Source organism: Leptosomus discolor, chromosome 1 (genome assembly GCF_034619465.1).
Source record: "Leptosomus discolor isolate bLepDis1 chromosome 1, bLepDis1.hap2, whole genome shotgun sequence".
Taxonomy (NCBI): domain Eukaryota; kingdom Metazoa; phylum Chordata; class Aves; order Leptosomiformes; family Leptosomidae; genus Leptosomus; species Leptosomus discolor.
Window position 1 is genome coordinate 15,333,049 of NC_141391.1, and position 18,602 is coordinate 15,351,650.

Here is an 18,602-nt window from a genome sequence, read left to right on the forward strand (position 1 = left end):
TCTCACAGATTAACTCAAACTAAATCATTGGGATTTCCAGGTTTATTTCTCTGTGGCTATTGACCGCTAAAAAAGAATAACAGTTGAATGCTTTTTTAGATCTGCAGAAGTAGTTCTGGTAATGCATTTTTAGAAGAAAACATGACATTCATTTTCATTACAGAGTAGGCTAGAAAGGGAAATAAAATATTTAATATTTTTGTGAGAATGAGAAGCACCTTTAATGTGTGAAATGATGAAATTGTATGATGCAACAAAATACATGTAAATGAACTAAATTTGCATGAACTAAATAAAAGTGACTGTGTGTTTAAATGAGGAACCCTTCTTAATTCTTTAGTTTGTAAGTTATTTCTGAAGATTGCCTCAACTGAGATTTTGTGTTCCCATGAGGTTTTGTTTTACAAGGAGAGTAAAACTATATATAATGCGGGATCGAGTCTATATTTAACCTCTGGAGCACAACTGGGTAGAATTATTTTTATCTTAATTCTTGAAAGTTGCAACTTTTCTTGCACATCCCAGCTTTACCAGGTTAAGCTAACCTGCTATTGGAACAGGTTTTTTAAAATCAAACCTTACAAAATTTTTCTTCTGTTTAACTTAGTCATTTTAGAAACACATGTTTAGCTATGCAGGTGCGGTTTCCAAGTTAGACAAGAAGTGAGCCTGACACCTATAATTTCTTCTTACTGTTTTTTTCCCATCTGAAAATTTCAAAATTAGTCCTTAAATTTAGCCTGGTACAGAAAACTCAGAGCATATGCCTATGCCTTCTCCTTGTTTGGTGCGGTTCAAGCAGAGGTTAACAATATAATTTAGCCAAACATGAAGGTTAATAAATAACTAACAAAGCATTATTTATTCTTTTCTATTAGAAAGACACTGGTTTGTATAGCTTTAGTTTGAAAGTGTTCCCTAAAGGGATCTTTCCCTACACTTGGTTCTTTGTTCTTCTACTTAGTTTCTTTATCTCAGATCGTAACTATAATGGAAGACTGCACCAACCTCTGAACATTTAGTGCAAGATAAGATTTAATTCAGTCATAAAAAGTCTTTCAGGACTCACTAAGCTTTTTATTCTGCAATTTAAAATTATTGTACAGCTATAAACTATGCAATATGACAGTAGAACACTTTATTAGAACAAAAAAAAAAAAAGGTTTACTACAAAAATACATTCTTATTCACTAATGAATTTTATGCATTCTTTGAAAAGTTTTCAAAATGTTAATTCTAGTAATTTCCAGAGGATATATAATCAGTTGCCTAGGTTAACAGATTTTGCTACTTGAAACATTTTCCGTTTAAAGTCACTAATAATAAAAAAAATCTTCATTGCATAAGTTTGCGTATCTCATGTAGGTTCTCGTAGTTTTTCATGCCAATTTTTTCCAACATATGGTTTAAAATCACTTAACTGCTGAGTTGTGTGGAAGTGAACTTCCACAAGAGACAGTTTAAAAAATTGTGAAAAGAATTTATATGCTTGTTTTGCTCTATGTTTATGTGTATTTTGAAATCTTGTACTTAAAAAAAGTATGTATTTTCAACCATGTCAGGCATCTCAGTGTTTGGATGGAGAAGTAATAGTGAAGAACATGCCTGTATAGTACATACATAAAGTTGTCCTGATGGTGGTTTGGATGGTGCCACTTGCTCTTATTCATCGCTACATTAAAGTTCAACAAAGAAGTTGGGGGAGTGGGTGGGACTCCCCTATACCCTTAGACCTGACCTGTTGTCAGAGATCAGATGTTACTCTTTCTGAAAGATGAGAAGAGGGGCGTGCACTGAGGGGAGGTGTTAGTCACTGTGGTCATGATAGCTGAGAGATGTTTTCTGTGTTTGCCATGGCAAGGCTTAAATCCTCATCCCTTGTGGCACTTTGTATGAAAATAAACCTATTCAGATTAGTATTATGGAAAAATTCCTCCTTGGGGCAGATCCACTATCAAATCTGCATTTTCATGGATTCTTGTAAACTCCCATACATGTCATAGGGCAATCCAGAAACAGTGGTGTTGTATAGACAAATCTTGTTCGGTTTTTGATATTGTAGAATTTATGTAAAAATTAGGATTAAATTTGTTGAAGCGTGAAGCTCCTTCCTCTGAATTTCATACCCAAACTACATAATTTTCTTTTGCAACTGAACACAGCTGAATTTTGGCTTGATGGAAACACTCGTGGTGCTATCACCCCGAGTCAAAAAACACCGGGCTCAATATTGATTGTGTTTTAGCCTAAGCTCTCGTTAATGAAAAATCAGTATCAGCAAAAAAATTTCTGATAAATATAACGGTCTGGTTTTATGCCTGTATTTCAGAATTTCCATCAAGAAGTCAAGAAAACAGATGATTCAGAAAGCCTGTCAAGCCTTGACAGTCTTGAGGCTGGAGAACAAAATGGAAATTACACCACACCAAGTGAATCATCTTTGACTACACAGTGTGACTGTGCCCTGTACAATCCAGAAGAATCACAGACTAGGAATAATAGTTTGCTTTCTGCAGCTCGAAGTCCTTCTTCTAAAAATATGCACCTAAATAATTGTCTGAGAAATGTAGATTCGCCATACCACCACAATTTACCTATTCATGATCTTTTAGCTAAACATAATGTTCTTACTCCTGCTGAAAAGGTAAACAATTCAGAAGAGGAACCATCTGCTTCTCATAGATCTGGAGAAAAACCCACAGAGTTCTCTGCCTCTGGTAAGCAAGAAAGCTCTGTAAGTAATGCATTTAGTTTTCTCCAAAATATAAAAGAAGAAAGAAGCAAGCCATTTTCTGGAACAGCTAGTGCATTAGCCACTGGTCATCCTGTTTTCAGTCCTAGCAAAACCTGGGCCAGCCCTGATTCTATTCCAGGAGAAAGAGTTCAGGATCTGATGCAAGATCAGAGTTTTAAAATGACCCCACAAAGAAGAACTGTATCTGTGCAAACCTCCAGTCATCCTATTGCAACATCTATAATCTCATTTCCTAATCAGGGATGTTCCACTGGCATTCCCAGCACAGCTGATACATTACCAAAGGACAAAAACATCAGTATGGAGTTTTTAAAAAACACCTCGGGAAAAATGACTGAATCAAAAGAAGAAAATATTAACTGTATTGATGACATTAATCCAGAATCATCTTTATTTCAGGACATACCAAATGCCTCAGTTCTGTGCGATGTTAAGCAACAGAATACCAAAGAGAAAGAAAAGGGAAATATGATTGAAACTGTGTCACTGGTGTCTGATACAGAGTTCAATTCTGGCACTCCTGCACACCACAAAACCCTGAAAAACAATATTCATGAAAGAAAAAGAGCAAAGTTATTCAGAAGTATCTTAAAGAAGGATTCTAAATATGAACCCAGTCATTGCAAAGCTGTGGTTATGAACCACGGGATCAGGTTTGGAACTCGGCCCATGTCTTCTATCAAAGACAGTTTAGAACTGGCAAAAATAAAAAAGAAAAGTGCAGAAAATGAAAAATACAATAGAAAGTTAAGATGGTGTGATCAAATTAACCCGATAATAATAGAAAATAATGACAAATGCTATGAAAAAAGTACCGGTGACATATCTTCTGCACAGCTGAAATATGTTCAAACTATAAATAATGCTCCTAAGACTAATTTAAGTATTGTTGCCCAGCCTTCAAACCCCATGTTCCTAAAAAATCATCAGGAAGACTCTCATATATCAAAATCAAATGTTAATACTGAAGAATCAAATAAAGAATGCACATCTCTGAATATATTTATGTCTACTGGACCCTCTTCTGCTAAAAAAGCTTGGATGGTATCAAATGCTGAAGAAAGTTTATTCCCAGTACATAGTAATAATTCTAAAATTAATGAAGGTGATCAACTCAAAAATAAGGCAAAAATAATGAGAAGAACAACATCTGTAAAAGCCCAGACAAGTTTTATGCCCAAGAAGAGAACAGGCACTATAATCCAACCACAGTCAGCCACTGAAGCCAGCAAAACTCGGAAAGCTGCAGGGAAATTGCTAGCGCCTCACCCACCATCCGCACCTCTGCTGGGAAACCGAAGTGGCAAAAACGCAGCCAGCTCTGGGTGTCAGCCACTGCCGCCTTCAAGCCTTCAAGCTGCCGCTGCAAGCAGGAATGATCTAAGGGAAAGGCATGTTGTGTTAGCAGGTCGGGTTTTTAATAGAAACAGTACAGAGAACAGTGAGGCTATTGCTTGTCGTTCTGACTTGGCCACTGCAATTCCCACACCTGGCTGCAGTCCGGCCAAATGTGAACCTTGGGCAAAAAATACTTGTTCTGTAAACAGTGGTCAGACAAACGCCTGTCAAGCTCATTCAGTAACCTGCACTGAAAGAAGACCTGTTAATGCAGAAAATGGATTACATCTCCATCATAACCCAGCAGCTGGAAAAACAAGTACCTCCTGGCAAGAAACGCCTACTGCCGGAGCTCCAAAAGGCTCTGCTACTGGTAAGAGTCATGTTTCTGGGTTTGGGGTGGGGGGATGTTCAGACGAAAGTCTTTTGCTGTTACATCACAAGTTTGTTTTCGGTTAAAACATGCAGCCTTTCATCCATTCACACAATACGGCCAGTTTTAATAAGTTTCCACCATTTGTCATTGTCATTTCTATCGTAGTGGTGCCCAGAGGCCTCTCAAACGTCAATTCCCATTTTTAATAGCTCTCTACAATATTAAATGGAAAGGAAGTATTTTCCCTGCGATTATATTCCTGACTAATGAGCAGGTGTGACAGGTGGTCTAGATAATGATATAGGAGGAAGTGACTAAGTTCATATGAGCAAGTTTTACAAGGTAACTGGGAGTCACAGCTTGTTATCCAACAGTCACTGCCACCTGAGAGTGAAAGAAATGTAGATCTACCATGTTTTTAAAATGCTGACACTGTAAATGCTTAAAATTATTTAAGTTTAGTCCCAGTAATACAATTAACGCTCAAAAAAATTAAATGTAAGTTAAAAATAAAGAGCTTCTACCAGACCAATTCTGCTGTGCTGCAAAGTGTGTCTGATTTATAAAGAATTTTAAGAAATGTGAGGACCAATGCTGCATTTTATTAAAAATTAATCTTGGGAACAATATGATGCAGAGATTGGTTGATGCATAAGATGCACAAGGAATTTGGGGAGAATAAACTTTAATCTCCTGGTTTTTACATTTCAAAATAGGTTTCATGCTTTTTGATTTGTCTTGTCTCTCCTCTGCAGCCTAGCTATATTCTGAGCCTTGGGCACTGATGGCATCCTTGTGCTTGCAGTTTGTATGTTGTACGCTGGTTTGCTTCCTAGTGAGGGCTGCAGCAGAGGCAGAGCTCTTGAAGCCGCAGACCATGCTTCAGGGACAAGCAGCCACTCCTGACCACTTCATGTATGGCATCACCCTGAGGACTGGCCATGCAGCTCAAAGATACTTTCTAGCAAAATAAGTCATTCCCATAACTTAAAAAACCTAAATTTCTAGTTTTATCTACAGTAATACATGGTTTTGCCTATGTATTTAAGTACGGAGTGATTCAGAGCAGCCTTGTTGTGTAAGAGCAGAGGTAGGTGAATATTCATGGCCTAAAGCAGGGGTGGGAAATGAGAAATGTTACCTACTTGTCCATCCCAGTTCAAAATCAAACAGATGAGCTTAAGATATGCGTGACTTAAGTTAACCTACTTGATTTTACATTGGGAATGAATGAAGTCTTGCATTACCATGCCTTGCCTCCAGCAGAGATACTTGCCTCTTGATGTCCTTATTTGCACATCAAATCAATAAATCAGGAAATTTACTGGGTCAGCGTTGTGTGCAGTACTAATGCTGTCTTCACTGCAACTTTAAATGCTACATCCCCAGTGTTACATAGCTCTGGCTCTTTTAGAGGAAGAGCTGAGTAACCTCTCTTTAAAATTTGGGTGGTGGCCCTCTCTCAGTATATATTGTGTTTTGAAAGTCTTCTTTAATTTAAGTACTCTAGATAACACTTAATGACTTGTTATTATTTGTTCTATTGCCTGCAAATGTACACAGATCACCATAGTCTTTGTCCTGAAGTGCTTGCTGTGAGAGGCTGAATACTGCATTGTTCTTGAGTAAAATATCTGCTGTGGCACTATTGCAGAGTTCAGTGAGGTCTGTGAGGACACTGTAGAAAATGTGATCTGTTGCAATGCTTGGCCAGAAAGAATAAGTGAGAACAAGATGAGTAAATAAAATTGTTGTCCATGAGGATCTTCCTTTAATTTGGTTTCCGTGCTTCAAGTGGTATATCTTCTGGCTGACACATACTATACTGTGGCTGGATATTAGAATTATTTTAAGTCCTTTGGTGTTCAGTAAGTAAAATGCTTTAAAAATGTATTTAACATTTAGCCTGCAACAAATATGGGACTAATTCACATGCTTCTAGTCAAATAGGGATAGGCTGCTAAGTATCATACCCTTACAGATACTGTTGCTTATTGTATTTTTGTCTTACATTTCTCAAAGGAGTCTTTTCCTTAGCATAGATCTAGCGTGTCTTGCAAACCAATTCAATTAGGTGTTGATGCATATCAATAGAGCAAGTTTGGATTTTATTTTACAGAATACATTATGTGATTACTAGCATCATGGAATCATAGAACCATCGAATGGTTTGGTTCAGAAGGGACTTGAAGACCACCTAGTTCCAACCCCCTGCCATGGGCAGGGACACCTTCCACCAGACCAGGTTGCTCAAAGCCCCATCCAGCCTGGCCTTGAACACTGCCAGGGAGGGGGCAGCCACAGCTTCTCTGGGCAACCTGTGCCAGTGCCTCACCACCCTCACAGTGAAGAACTTCTCCCTTATATCCAATCTAAATCTCCTCTCTTTCAGTTTGAAACCTTCACCCCTCGTCCTATCACTGCACTCCCTGATGAAGCGTCCCTCCCCACCTTTTCTGTAGGCCCCCTTTAAGCACTGGAAGGACGCTGTATAACAAGGGCTTTCTTCTTTGCTTCTTTTAAAATTTTTCTGCATATTAATGTAACATGATCACATTTCCTTTTCTTTTCAGGTGCTATTCAGCACCATGTGTCACAGTAGAATAATTCGCATGTAGCTAAATGTCAGCCTTTTAAAGCTAATGTGTCCCATGTTACTATTGATGGCAGCAGCCAGATGACTAGTTTCAAATCTGCTTCTAGGATCAATGAATTGTTTTCTTTTTTTGCAAATGGTAAGAATTCTGCTTTATTAAATATCACTATAATAACAACTAAAGAAATAAAATCCTATTAAAATCACTAAAAGACCTCTTGGTCTAATCATGAACTGTATCTTAAACTGCACAGGTAAATATGTATGATGTAAATAAATAGGTAATTTATCTTCTGAAGTATAAAGCAAGTAACTGCATTTACAAATAAGAATATAATATCTCCTCGGAGATGTAGATCCCTGACTTGTACATGAAAATGCTGATTTGCTTCTCCAGTTTGTATGCGTAAGACTTTAATTAAGAACTTAGTTTTCATTTTGAAACTTGATGCTTTAATTTTGAAAATGTATTATTACACCAGAAAAAACTGAGATAAATTTGAGGTACAGTGTCTAGGTTAGCCAAGGGACAACATTACTGTCATCAAAATTGGTATACAGATGTATAAATTACTAAGATTAACTACAAAATTCCAAGCTGTAGAACTAAGGTTTTAAACCATGACTTTGCATTTGAATCACACCTGTGAGGCCACACATGGAGGACTAGTTCTGGGCTCCCCAGTACAAGAGAGACATGGACAGACTGGAGACAGTCCAATGAAGGGCCACGAAGATACTGAAGGGACCGGAGCATTTCTCCTAGGAGGAAAGGCTGAGAGAGCTGGGACTGTTCAGCCTGCAGAAGTGAAGGCCATGGGAGATCTTATCAACATCTCCAAACACCTATAAGGAAGGTGCAAAGAGGAAGAACCAGGCTTTTTTCAGTGGTGCCCACTGAAAGGACCAGAGGCAACAGGCACAAGCTGAAACACAGGAGGCTCCCTCTGAACATCAGGAAAGACTGGTTTTTACTGTGAGGGTGACCAAGCACTGGCACAGGTTTCCAGAGATTTTGTGGAGTCTCCCTCCTTGGAGATACTCAAAAGCCATCTGGACATGGTCCCGGGCAACCGGCTTTAGGTGGCCCTGCTTGAGCCAATTGGGTTGGACCAGATGACCTTGAGAGGTCCCTTCCCACCTGTACCATACTGTGATTCTGTGAATCAAGTAAACCATGTGAAATATTACATGTTTTCTGCATGGTGCTTTGAAATCTTAACAAATGTTGAATCCATTAAGATGTAAGATACAGCATGTTGGCAACAGACATTTACTGTGTTGGACAATTAGACTTTAGGATTATTCTCTTAATGCAATTTATTTTCTAAAACATTTTTTGGTACGTTATTCAACCTTTGTTTTATCATAGTTCACTGTTCAGTCTTACTTGGTAAGACCACCTTGTATCTTTGCACAGACCGTCTTTATTATCTGGGATTCAAAGTGGGGCTTCACTTTACCTGCTTATAGATGTCCACATATAATCCACATCTGTATCTTATAGTCCTATGCTAATATGAAATTAAACATGCCTTAAAAGTGCCTGTTTCTCTCTTTTCACTAGAAGAAAATACATTTAGTGAGATCAGATGTAAACATACACAAGGTAAACATCTAAATGTGGACAGAGACATTTAATCACCATTGTTGAAATCACAGAGTCATAGAACAGTTTTGGTTGGAAAAGACCTTCAAGATCATCGAGTCCAACCTTTGTCCTAGCTCTGCCAACACCACTAAGCCATGTCCCTAAGTAAAACATCTACCCGTCTCTTAAACACCTCCAGGGATGGTGACTCCACCAGCTCCCTGGACAGGCTATTCCAATGCCTGACAACCCTTTCAGTAAAGAAATTCTTCCTAATATCCAGCCTGAACCTCCCCTGGTGCAGCTTAAGGCCATTTCCCCTTGTTCTGTCGCTTGTTACTAGGGAGAAGAGACCGACCCCAGCCTCGCTATAACCTCCTTTCAGGTAGTTGTAGAGAGCGATCAGGTCTCCCCTCAGCCTCCTCTTCTCCAGGCTAAACAGCTCCAGATCCCTCAGCCATTCCTCATACGAGACATGCTCCAAATCCTTTACTAGCTTGGTAGCCCGCCTCTGTACCCTCTCCAGCACCTCAGTGTCCTTCTTGTAGAGAGGGGCCCAAAACTGGACACAGTACTCGAGGTGCGGCCTCACCAGTGCCGAGTACAGGGGAATGATCACCTCCCTACTCCATGTTCAGCCGGCTGTCCATCAACACCCCCAGGTCCCTCTGTGCCTGGCCGCTCTCCAGCCACTCCTCCCCAGGCCTGTAGCGCTGCTGGGGGCTGTTGTGGCTGAAGTGCAGTACCCAGCACTTGGCCTTATCGAAACTCATGGAATTGGCCTTGGCCCAGTGATCTGGCCTGTCTAGATCCCTCTGTAGAGCTTCCCTACCCTCAGGCAGATCGACACCCAGCTTGGTGTCATCTGCAAACTTACTAAGGGTGCACTCCATCCCTTCGTCCAAATCATCGATAAAGACGTTAAACAGGAGTGGCCCCAGTGCTGAGCCGTGCGGGACACCACTCGTGACCAGCCGCCAACTGGATTGAACTCCATTAGTTTTGTTACCACTATCTTTATCATGTTTTTACATATTTATGGGGGGTTTTGTATGCATGTCATTTAAGGTGTTCTTCCTGTTGCAAGACAAAAGCAGGTTTTTGACAACCATGAAAATAAACACAGAGCTTTTTCAGAACACGGAAGACAAAGTGTAGCTTCTGAAAGATGGAAGCTTACTCATCAGGCACAGGTAAATATTAAATACTATAAAAAATAAAAAGCTTATTAATCTTCAAAATGGAAAGAATTGCAGGATTATCAAAGATTTGTTCAGTGTCACACTATTTTAAATCAATGTTCTTAGCTTGCTGTCACTGCTAGTGAAAAGAATAAAAACAACTAGAATACATCACTATTAGTACACACTAATATTTTTGTACTGAAAATGTTTAGTAATATAAAATAAATAAGAAATGTTCAGAAAGTAGTTTAGGTACCCTAAATTACATTTAAAATGTTCTTATAATATTTTTGATAGACTTCATTATGCACTGTCCAGCTGAGTCCTATTCAATCTGCATTTGATCCAGTACAAGATATGAATAACATCTATAAGTCTGATGGAGGTATAGTGACGCATCTCACTTCGATTTTTTGTTATACATAAGGGAGTGGCCTAATATATCCACTGTGTAACATCACTTGTGTGTTTTGGCATCAGTGATTCTAAGCAAGAAAGAATAGTTTGTTGTCTAGACCTAATTTTTTCATGGAAATGTAAGATACAGCATCATGTTTTATGATATTGATGGTTTTATAAATGCATTACAACATATACTCAAGTTTCATTCCATTCCTGTTTGTATTTAACTGTATGATAGCTCTGTGTGTTGTACATAACTGTATGGTATGGACGGGTATTGCTGTCATTACATAGTTCCAAAGTCGGTAGAACTTGCTCTGGTGCCAGCTGTAAGATGCACTAGTGATTTTAATTACAGCATTTTCTAACGTATCTGCTTCTTGACTTCGCCACCTTCTTGATCTTTAAATGTGAATTTTGTGTGTTTCACAGACCTATAGTCATGAAAGCAAGCAGTATATTTAAATGTCATGAGCTCTTCTCATTCGAAGTTACCCCTGTAACCTCTGCAGTTTCAGAAAGCACTGTTCAGTTCCTTGTGGCAGAAAAACTAGCAAGTGCCTCCATTGCAGAGGATGAAATCCTGGCGGCCATGGAGAGCGTGCACCCAGCCCGCCAGCCCCTACTGCTTCACGGGGCTCTGCGTCCAGGCACGAGTGCACTTTCAGTAGAAGAACAGCAGATTTTCCAGTCTCTCAATCATCTCAATCAAAGGCTACAAAGTAAGTTTGATAATAAATAGGATGCTACATCAAGTGATTAAATAACTTTGTATTTTGTTGTCATGGATTAATTTGGATTGAAAACATGAATCCTGTGATTGAAATGTTTTTCTTCTATTTTATTATTGTTCTTTACAAAATGTAGCAAACAGTAGATCAAAATCATGAAACCTTTCTTAAAGTCAGTGAAATTAATTTAAAATAATGGTGACTTTGCCTCGGTCAAAAAAAAAAAACCATCTAAAACGTGACTGGAGGACACCTTCAGAAACTGGCTCAGCCCAACTGTAGCTGTTGTTTCTAACAGATGTTTGTCAAAATTGTTCTTTAAAGATGTATCAGCCTCACTTGGGAATCTGTTCCAATGCTTATCCATCTTCATTTTTTTTCAATTATTTTTGTGAATAATTACCCTTTAAATTATATATCCTATATTTTCGCAAGTGTAATGCTTTATAATGAATGGCTTTTCATTTTCTTTCTTCTTCTAGCCTTTCAGAATGTTCCTCTTCTCCATGAGTTCTTAAAGATCATAAATCCTGAGTTCTGAGATTGCTGCAGCCAAATCTGAATGTTTAAGTGAATATCACTTGCACAACCTTTTTAAAAACATCAGACTTTCCTAAGGGTTCTCTCACCTGGTCTTTCTCTGTGCCAGGCTGATTTCTTACCTGCTTTATCCTGGTGCTTTTTGTGTGAGCTCTCCAATCACAGGCTCCATTTTGCTGAAGAATGTTGGGGAAAAGTCTGTACTTGTTCTTGATAACTTTTTCTCTCCAGTGATGAGTTTCATTCATTACCCTGTTATAGCCAACATACTCCTAGAACAAACTTACTTCTTGGGTCTCTTGCTGCTGTATCTAATGGTTAGTATTTGCTTTCACCTACATGATCATACAGGTCTTTCATAAAAATTCTCATTATTTTGACGTAGTTTCTGGGTTTGTGTGCTTCATCCTATATTTGAAATCAATGGGGACCTTGTGACTTAGTCCATGTGGTTTCTTCACTGGACTGCTTGGCTTTCCATGTCATTGGAATAACTTCTGCTTGACATTTTTGCTGTTTATGGAACTGCCAACTCTCATGAATTCTATGGTTTCCTTCTACTTTTTTCATATGAAATTTTACATGCCAATTATTTGAGTTTATATGAGTCTGCTTTCTTGAGGTCTGTTGATTTTATTTTACTATTCCACTACTTTTCCTTCCCGATGGCACCATTTCATGGTTAGATTACCCAAGTCTACCCCCTTATTGACTCCAATCAAACTAAACCAGGGCTTAGTAAGCTTCTGCACACTGTTGATACCTTTCTACCTCAAATGGTGGATTGCTTGTCTTGGAGGAAAAAGGCTTCAGTTTCCTGTAAACTGCAACAGCAGAATAAAAGAACTTTGCAACCACTTAGAAACTTTCTGCAGCTGTAGCTTACAATTGCTGCTCCTGTCAAATGGCAGTTCAGAATTTCCTTACATCGTACCTCATGGTTATTGCTTCCAGGCAAATAGAAGTGAAGAATTCTGTCTTCTGTCATAGAGGAGTTCTAGTACGATGTGCTCGCATTAGGAAAGTAGATATGAAAAGAGAAATACAAGAAAGTAGAAAAGAAATTGCTGTATAAAAAAAAAACAACAGAGAAATGACAAATAGAGGCAAACATAAATGCAGCAAAAGAACTGGGAGCAAGAAAACAGGTTTGAAAAGTGTGAAAACTATGAAAGCGATAAGAAAACTACAGAAGGAATGAAAGAAACAATGAAAGAATCATAGGAGTTAACTGATGGCAAATGAAGTAACTGTGAAAAGTAATGTAATAATATATGTATATATGTACCTTAGAAATTTAATTAGCTTGACTAATTATTTGGTAATAAGAAGCTGGGAAATTTTACAGGTAGACTTACAGGACATGTGAGTACATGTAAGAATGTACCTGTAAGTAAAGTGTTGTAAGTACTTCCATGTCATGTGAGTACATTGCTTTTTTAAACCGTGACCTTTTTGAACCTCTTTCTTTGGCTTTGTTTTTGCATGTTAACAAATTAAGTGACTAAACCCGTGTACCTTCATAGTGGTCTTTTTAATGAATAAGTTAGTCGCTAACCAGTCTAAGTCTGAAATTTTTATTGCCAGCTTAGAGTGGCTGCCATTCTGTTCTCTAGCTTTAGATTTCTTTATTGACACCAAATGTTTTGTTCAGATAATGATATCTAGCTGCAGATTTTAAAAATACAGATATGGCATATACTTCAGCAGCTGTTGGTAGGGAAAAAAAAAGAACAGTGATATTAAACTACATTTCTACCATCTTCAGGAAGTTTTATGTTGAATATTTGACTGTGAACTGTATTTCTACTGCAGTATTTGGTTTACATAATATTTATAATATACTTTCATGCTATTTTTAGATGTTCAAGAAGCCATTACCAGAAACCCATCTGCTTCAAATGTTTTGCAGATAATGACCCCTTTAGTAAGTATTTAATTTAAATATGTTCAGCTTTAATTCCTACAAACTGATCTTATGATTTATTTTATAGTAAAGATATAATTGAAAATATTGACATCAATCCGTTCAACCGGCTTGCCAGATTCTCAGATTTCTATTTATGTAAAAAAAAAAAAATACACATGTGAACGTTGTAGTGCTGTAAGCAGGCTTGATACCAGACTGCCTCACCCTCTGGCTTAATTTTCCTTTTGGAATCTGAAGACACTTGCAAAGTCCAGGAAGTTCCAAGAACTTTTAAGGAACAGTAATTTAGCAGGGTCCATTTGAACTATATATAGCTCAGAATTAATTTGTATTTCTTTATAACAGAAAGAGGAAAGGGGGAATGATGCATGGTAGTGCATAAAATAATTGGTAATACCATGAATTCTTACTTTGACCTGCAGATGTGCCATCTTCTATAAGTGATAGGTGTTACCTTTCTTCAATAAGTGTTTGTATTTTGTTTCATATATTGTAGATCTTTTCAGTTTGAAACAAAGTAATTGTAATACCTGGAATATAAAGAACTGAATAGCCAGATGAGTGTCAAGTGTGAAATTTAAATTTCAAATGTTCAGTTTATAATGCAGGCGTTAGTGTTTATAGTTCTGTGTGATCGGTCTCCTCCTTCACAATATATTTGTGCTGAGGAAAAAACATAGACAGATGACTACGCTTCACATACTTTATATACTTCCACATACTTCATATACTTTACTGGATAAACCGTTACCAAAAGTGTTAGAGCAAATGCTCATTATTCAGAAGGCTTTTGCCACTCACTGAGTTTGAGACTGAAAAACCCCAGGAAGTATCCAGGCTCCTAAATTCAAAATGATTGCCTGGTTTTGAAGTGGGATGGTGAAAAGAACACGGAGCACATAATTACCTCTTTTCTTGTGACTCTAGTAGTAGGTGTGACTTGGAACCTCAGCTTCCTCTCTTCTGCCTCCTGTCTTATGAAGTTAATTCTTAATGGCTAAACAACTTGTAAATTTTGTATTTTTCAGCAATTAGTCTGGCATAGCCACCTTTAGTGGATCTAACTGTGTTTTACTAAAGCATTTTTGAGCTTGTATGTTCTCTGAGGCTCTCTTCATAGCCTGTCCTACTTAAAAAAAAAAAGAAAAAGAAGCTGTTCCCCCCATCGATGCATTTTCCTGGCTTTCAGTAGTCGTACTTCTTGGCTGACAAAGCGTTCTCACACCAACTCTTCATCTACAAGATTTTTGTTTCATGAGTAAGGTATAAACACTAGACATGACTCAGGCTATTCAGTCTCTGGAACTGTAAGTTCTCTGATGGACATTTAAGACCCTTCTTTCCCTACAAGTATATACTTAAGTATTTAAACAGGTGTCCAGCTGTAGATACACATTCAGATCTCAGGCAGGGCCTTGGAATTCTTCATGATAAGAGTGAACGACTGTCATACAAGTTCCCAGCTGCAGAAAAAGTATAGATGACTGAGATTTCATCAAATCTTCTGCTATGAGAAGCGATAGGATTTTAAATTTTTACTTCACCGAGAGAACAACCTGCTTTCAGCTCTCCTAGTTTCAGAGCATCCAAATAAAGTAGGGATATTGACTCAGTAATTCATGAGAATGATGTATCCTGTAATACCAACCTCTAAATCCAGATGAAGGTGCACAGTTGTTTATGTAATGGAAAACAGGTCGCATGATGTCATCAAATTATGTTTCTTGAATGTTATGCGTATATATCTGTGGACATATATGTGTATCTCATTATTCTTCATTTTGTTATAGAGTATTCAGCAATGTATATCCTCCCCTTTGGTGAACCCTACAATAGCCTCACAGCAGTACCAGCATGCCTCACCTAGCAATCGATTGCAGTTGTACAGGAGATACTAACATTTGCCCCAGGATATTGCAGCTTTTTGTACTTTATATACAATGTGTATACTATTCGACACTATGAAATTAGCTACAAAATAAAGATGACAGCAGTAACTCAATGAATGAATGTCGATTGACTGGTAAGCATTTTTAGAATAATTAACTTATTTTATTATGCACTTTTTTGTAAAATTAAAAGAATGAAAATATTTCACAGTTTTAGTGTTTGTATTGTTTCTGTAAATTTCATGTACCCATAATTAAAGTGAAAGGAAAACAAATATTTTGCTACTTAGATTATAGACTCATAGAATAGAATCATAGAATCATTAGACTGGACTAGACTGCTAAGATCATCATGTCCAACCATCAACCCAACACCATCATGCCCACTAAACTGTGTTCCGAAGTGCCACGTCTACACATTTTTTGAACACCTCAAGGGATGGTGACTCCACCGCTTCCCTGCACAGCCTGTTCCAATACTTGACCACGCTTTCAGTGAAGTTTTCCCTAATGTCCAATCCAAACTTCTGCTGGTGCAACTTGAGACCATTTCCTCTCGTCCTATCGCTTGTTGCTTAGGAGACCAACCCCCACCTCACTACAACCTCCTTTCAGGTAGTTGTAGAAAGCGATCAGGTCTCCCCTCAGCCTCCTCTTCTCCAGGCTAAATAGCCCCAGATCCCTCAGCTGCTCCTCACAAGACCTGTTCTCCAGACCCTTCACCAGCTTCGTTGCCCTTCTCTGGACATTCTCCAGCCCCTCAATGTCCTTCTTGTAGTGAGGGGCCCAAAACTGCACACGATATTCAAGGTGCGGCCTCACCAGTGCCGAGTACAGGAGCACGATCACCTCCCTACTCCTGCTGGCCACTCTATTGCTGATACAGGCCAGGATGCTGTTGGCCTTCTTGGCCACCTAGGCAAACTGCTGGCTCATGTTCAGCCGGTTGTCGACCAGCACCCCCAGGTCCTTTTCTGCCGGGCAGCTTTCCAGCCACTCCTCCCCAAACCTGTAGGGCTGCATGGGGTTGTTGTGACCCAAGTGCAGGACCCAGCACTTGGCCTTGTTAAACCTCACACGATTGGCCTCAGCCCATCGATCCAGCCTGTCCTGATCCCTCTGCAGAGCCTTCCTACCCTTGAGCACATCAACACTCCCACCCAATTTAGTGTCATCTGCAAACTCACTGAGGCAGCACTCAATCCCCTCATCGAGATCATCAATAAAGATGTTAAACAAGACCAGTCCCAACACTGAGCCCTGGGGGGCACCACTTGTGACCAGCCACCAGCTGCATTAAACTCCATTCACCACCACTCTCTGTGCTTGGCCGTCCAGTCAGTTTTTATCCCAGCTTAGAGTGCACCTGTCCAGGCCATGAGCCATCAGCTTTCTTAGGAGAATGCTGTGGGAGATCATGTCAAAGGCTTTACTAATGTCCAGGTAGATGTCATCCACAGCCTTCCCCTCATTGACTAGGCAGGTGACCTGGTCATAAAAGGAGATCAGGCTGGTTAAGCAGGACCTGCCCTTCATGAACCCTGGGCCTGAGTCCCTGGTTGTCCTGCACCTGCCATGTGAGCGCCCTCAACATGAACTGCTCCATAACCTTCCCCGGCGCCAAGGTCAGGCTGACAGGCCTGTAGTTCCCCGGATCCTCCTTCCGGCCCTTCTTGGAGATGGCAAGCCTCCAGTCATCTGGGACCTCCCCTCTCGACCAGGACTTCTGATAAATGATGGAGAGTGGTTTGCCCAGCTCCTCCACCAGCTCCCTCAGTACTCCCGGGTGGATCCCATCCGGCCCCATAGACTTGTGGGTGTCCAGGTGGCAAAGCAGGTTTTTAACTGCTTCCTCCTGAATTACAGGGGGTTTATTCTGCTCTCGGTCCCCGTCTTCCAGCTCAGGTGGGTGATTACCTGGAGGGTAGCAAGCGCTTTCCTAACTTCCTGAGTTTTTAAGATTCACTAATGGATTCTGTAACATTCGTAAAATATATATTGTAAAAGTGATTTGATTATGAATGCATAATACATGGAGTTTCACCTTTTATCTTTATATTTGTGGCTGTATTGTGAATTACTGCAGATGGTGTGTTGCCCTTATTCAGTAGCTACACCTGATGGCTCTAAAACTGTCTGGACTCCCAGCTCATACTTCTCCTAGAATATGCTCCTGCAGGTCTTGCTGAATTTGTTGGAGATTCCTGTTCTCCAGATTTTCCCCACAACATTTATCAACACTTGCACTTAAAAGGGAATTCTTCCTCAGCTCCTCATGTACAGAGGCTGAAAACTTCAGGAAATTAAAAAAGTGCTTTGGAAGAAAATGCACAACTAATGGTATGTAGATCCACTTTCACTGAAACGCGTAGGGAAACCCCTCTGCATCAATGTCAGCTTTAGGCTAAAACAACAATTCTAGAAACTCAAAACCATAAGCACTCAGCTGTCTCATCGGCAAAAGCTGGTTTTTGTCTTTCCTGATTGGCTTTAACTTTGTAATCCATATTACAAAATCTCTACATAAAAGGAAGGAAAGTGGGGACAACAGGCCTGGAGATAAGGACTCCACTCCTGTGTTTAAGATGCCCAGATGGAGCCAAGTTTTAGTATTTTCTGCATAAGGGTATATATAGCCTGAGAACATGCCCGAGTGTCTTTCTGCAGAGCTAGGTGCACTTGCACTTGTCTTTGCAAGTGGTTATGTTGGAGGGACGGGTTGGTTTTGGCAGTCTTGGATTGGCAGATTATACATTGATCCCTCAATTTTAAATTAATCGGTAGCACGATGACATGTCAACAGCTTTGACCTGTTTGGTGATAAACCTGTGGGCATTATTATGTCAGTTCTAGGTTAAAGGCCTTTTGTTAGTTAGCTGGCATGATACCTCAATCTGTGAAGTCAGATAATTGCTATGGAGTGCTAACTTCCTCTCTTTCCTCTTCCTCTGCTGTTTCAGTACAAAGGAGATAAACAGTGAAACAAGCTGTAGGAGGTAGATACAATGCACAGAATCCATCAACAAATCCAGGCTGGTAATTAGCTGCAAGAAGCAATAAAAGCAAGTCTCTGGATTTATACCTTCCTATTAGATGCCTGATTTCCATTCCTATCTATACAGAAAGAATGGTGGGGTTTGTCTGGGGACTTAAGCACTACCATATTTCCACCAGAGATGTGCCTGAACCCCACGGTGGTACTGCTCGTCTTTGTTAAAGCGTATGGGGGCTCTGGAGAGTTGTATTTCAGGAGCGGGCTCAGTGCTGTAC

At 39.5% G+C, this 18,602-nt stretch overlaps 1 protein-coding gene across 1 annotated transcript in view; it reads left to right on the top strand.

The window, feature by feature from the left end:
* CEP126 (centrosomal protein 126) overlaps positions 1-15,341 on the top strand; it is a 41,307-nt gene extending 25,966 nt beyond the window's left edge. The window contains exons 6-11 of the mRNA XM_086474293.1: positions 2,330-4,466; positions 9,725-9,849; positions 10,138-10,225; positions 10,755-10,964; positions 13,376-13,440; positions 15,234-15,341. Of these exons, the coding sequence (XP_086330419.1) occupies positions 2,330-4,466; positions 9,725-9,849; positions 10,138-10,225; positions 10,755-10,964; positions 13,376-13,440; positions 15,234-15,341 (2,733 nt within the window). The remainder of the gene's footprint in view (positions 1-2,329; positions 4,467-9,724; positions 9,850-10,137; positions 10,226-10,754; positions 10,965-13,375; positions 13,441-15,233) is intronic.
* Positions 15,342-18,602: the final 3,261 nt, after the last annotated feature.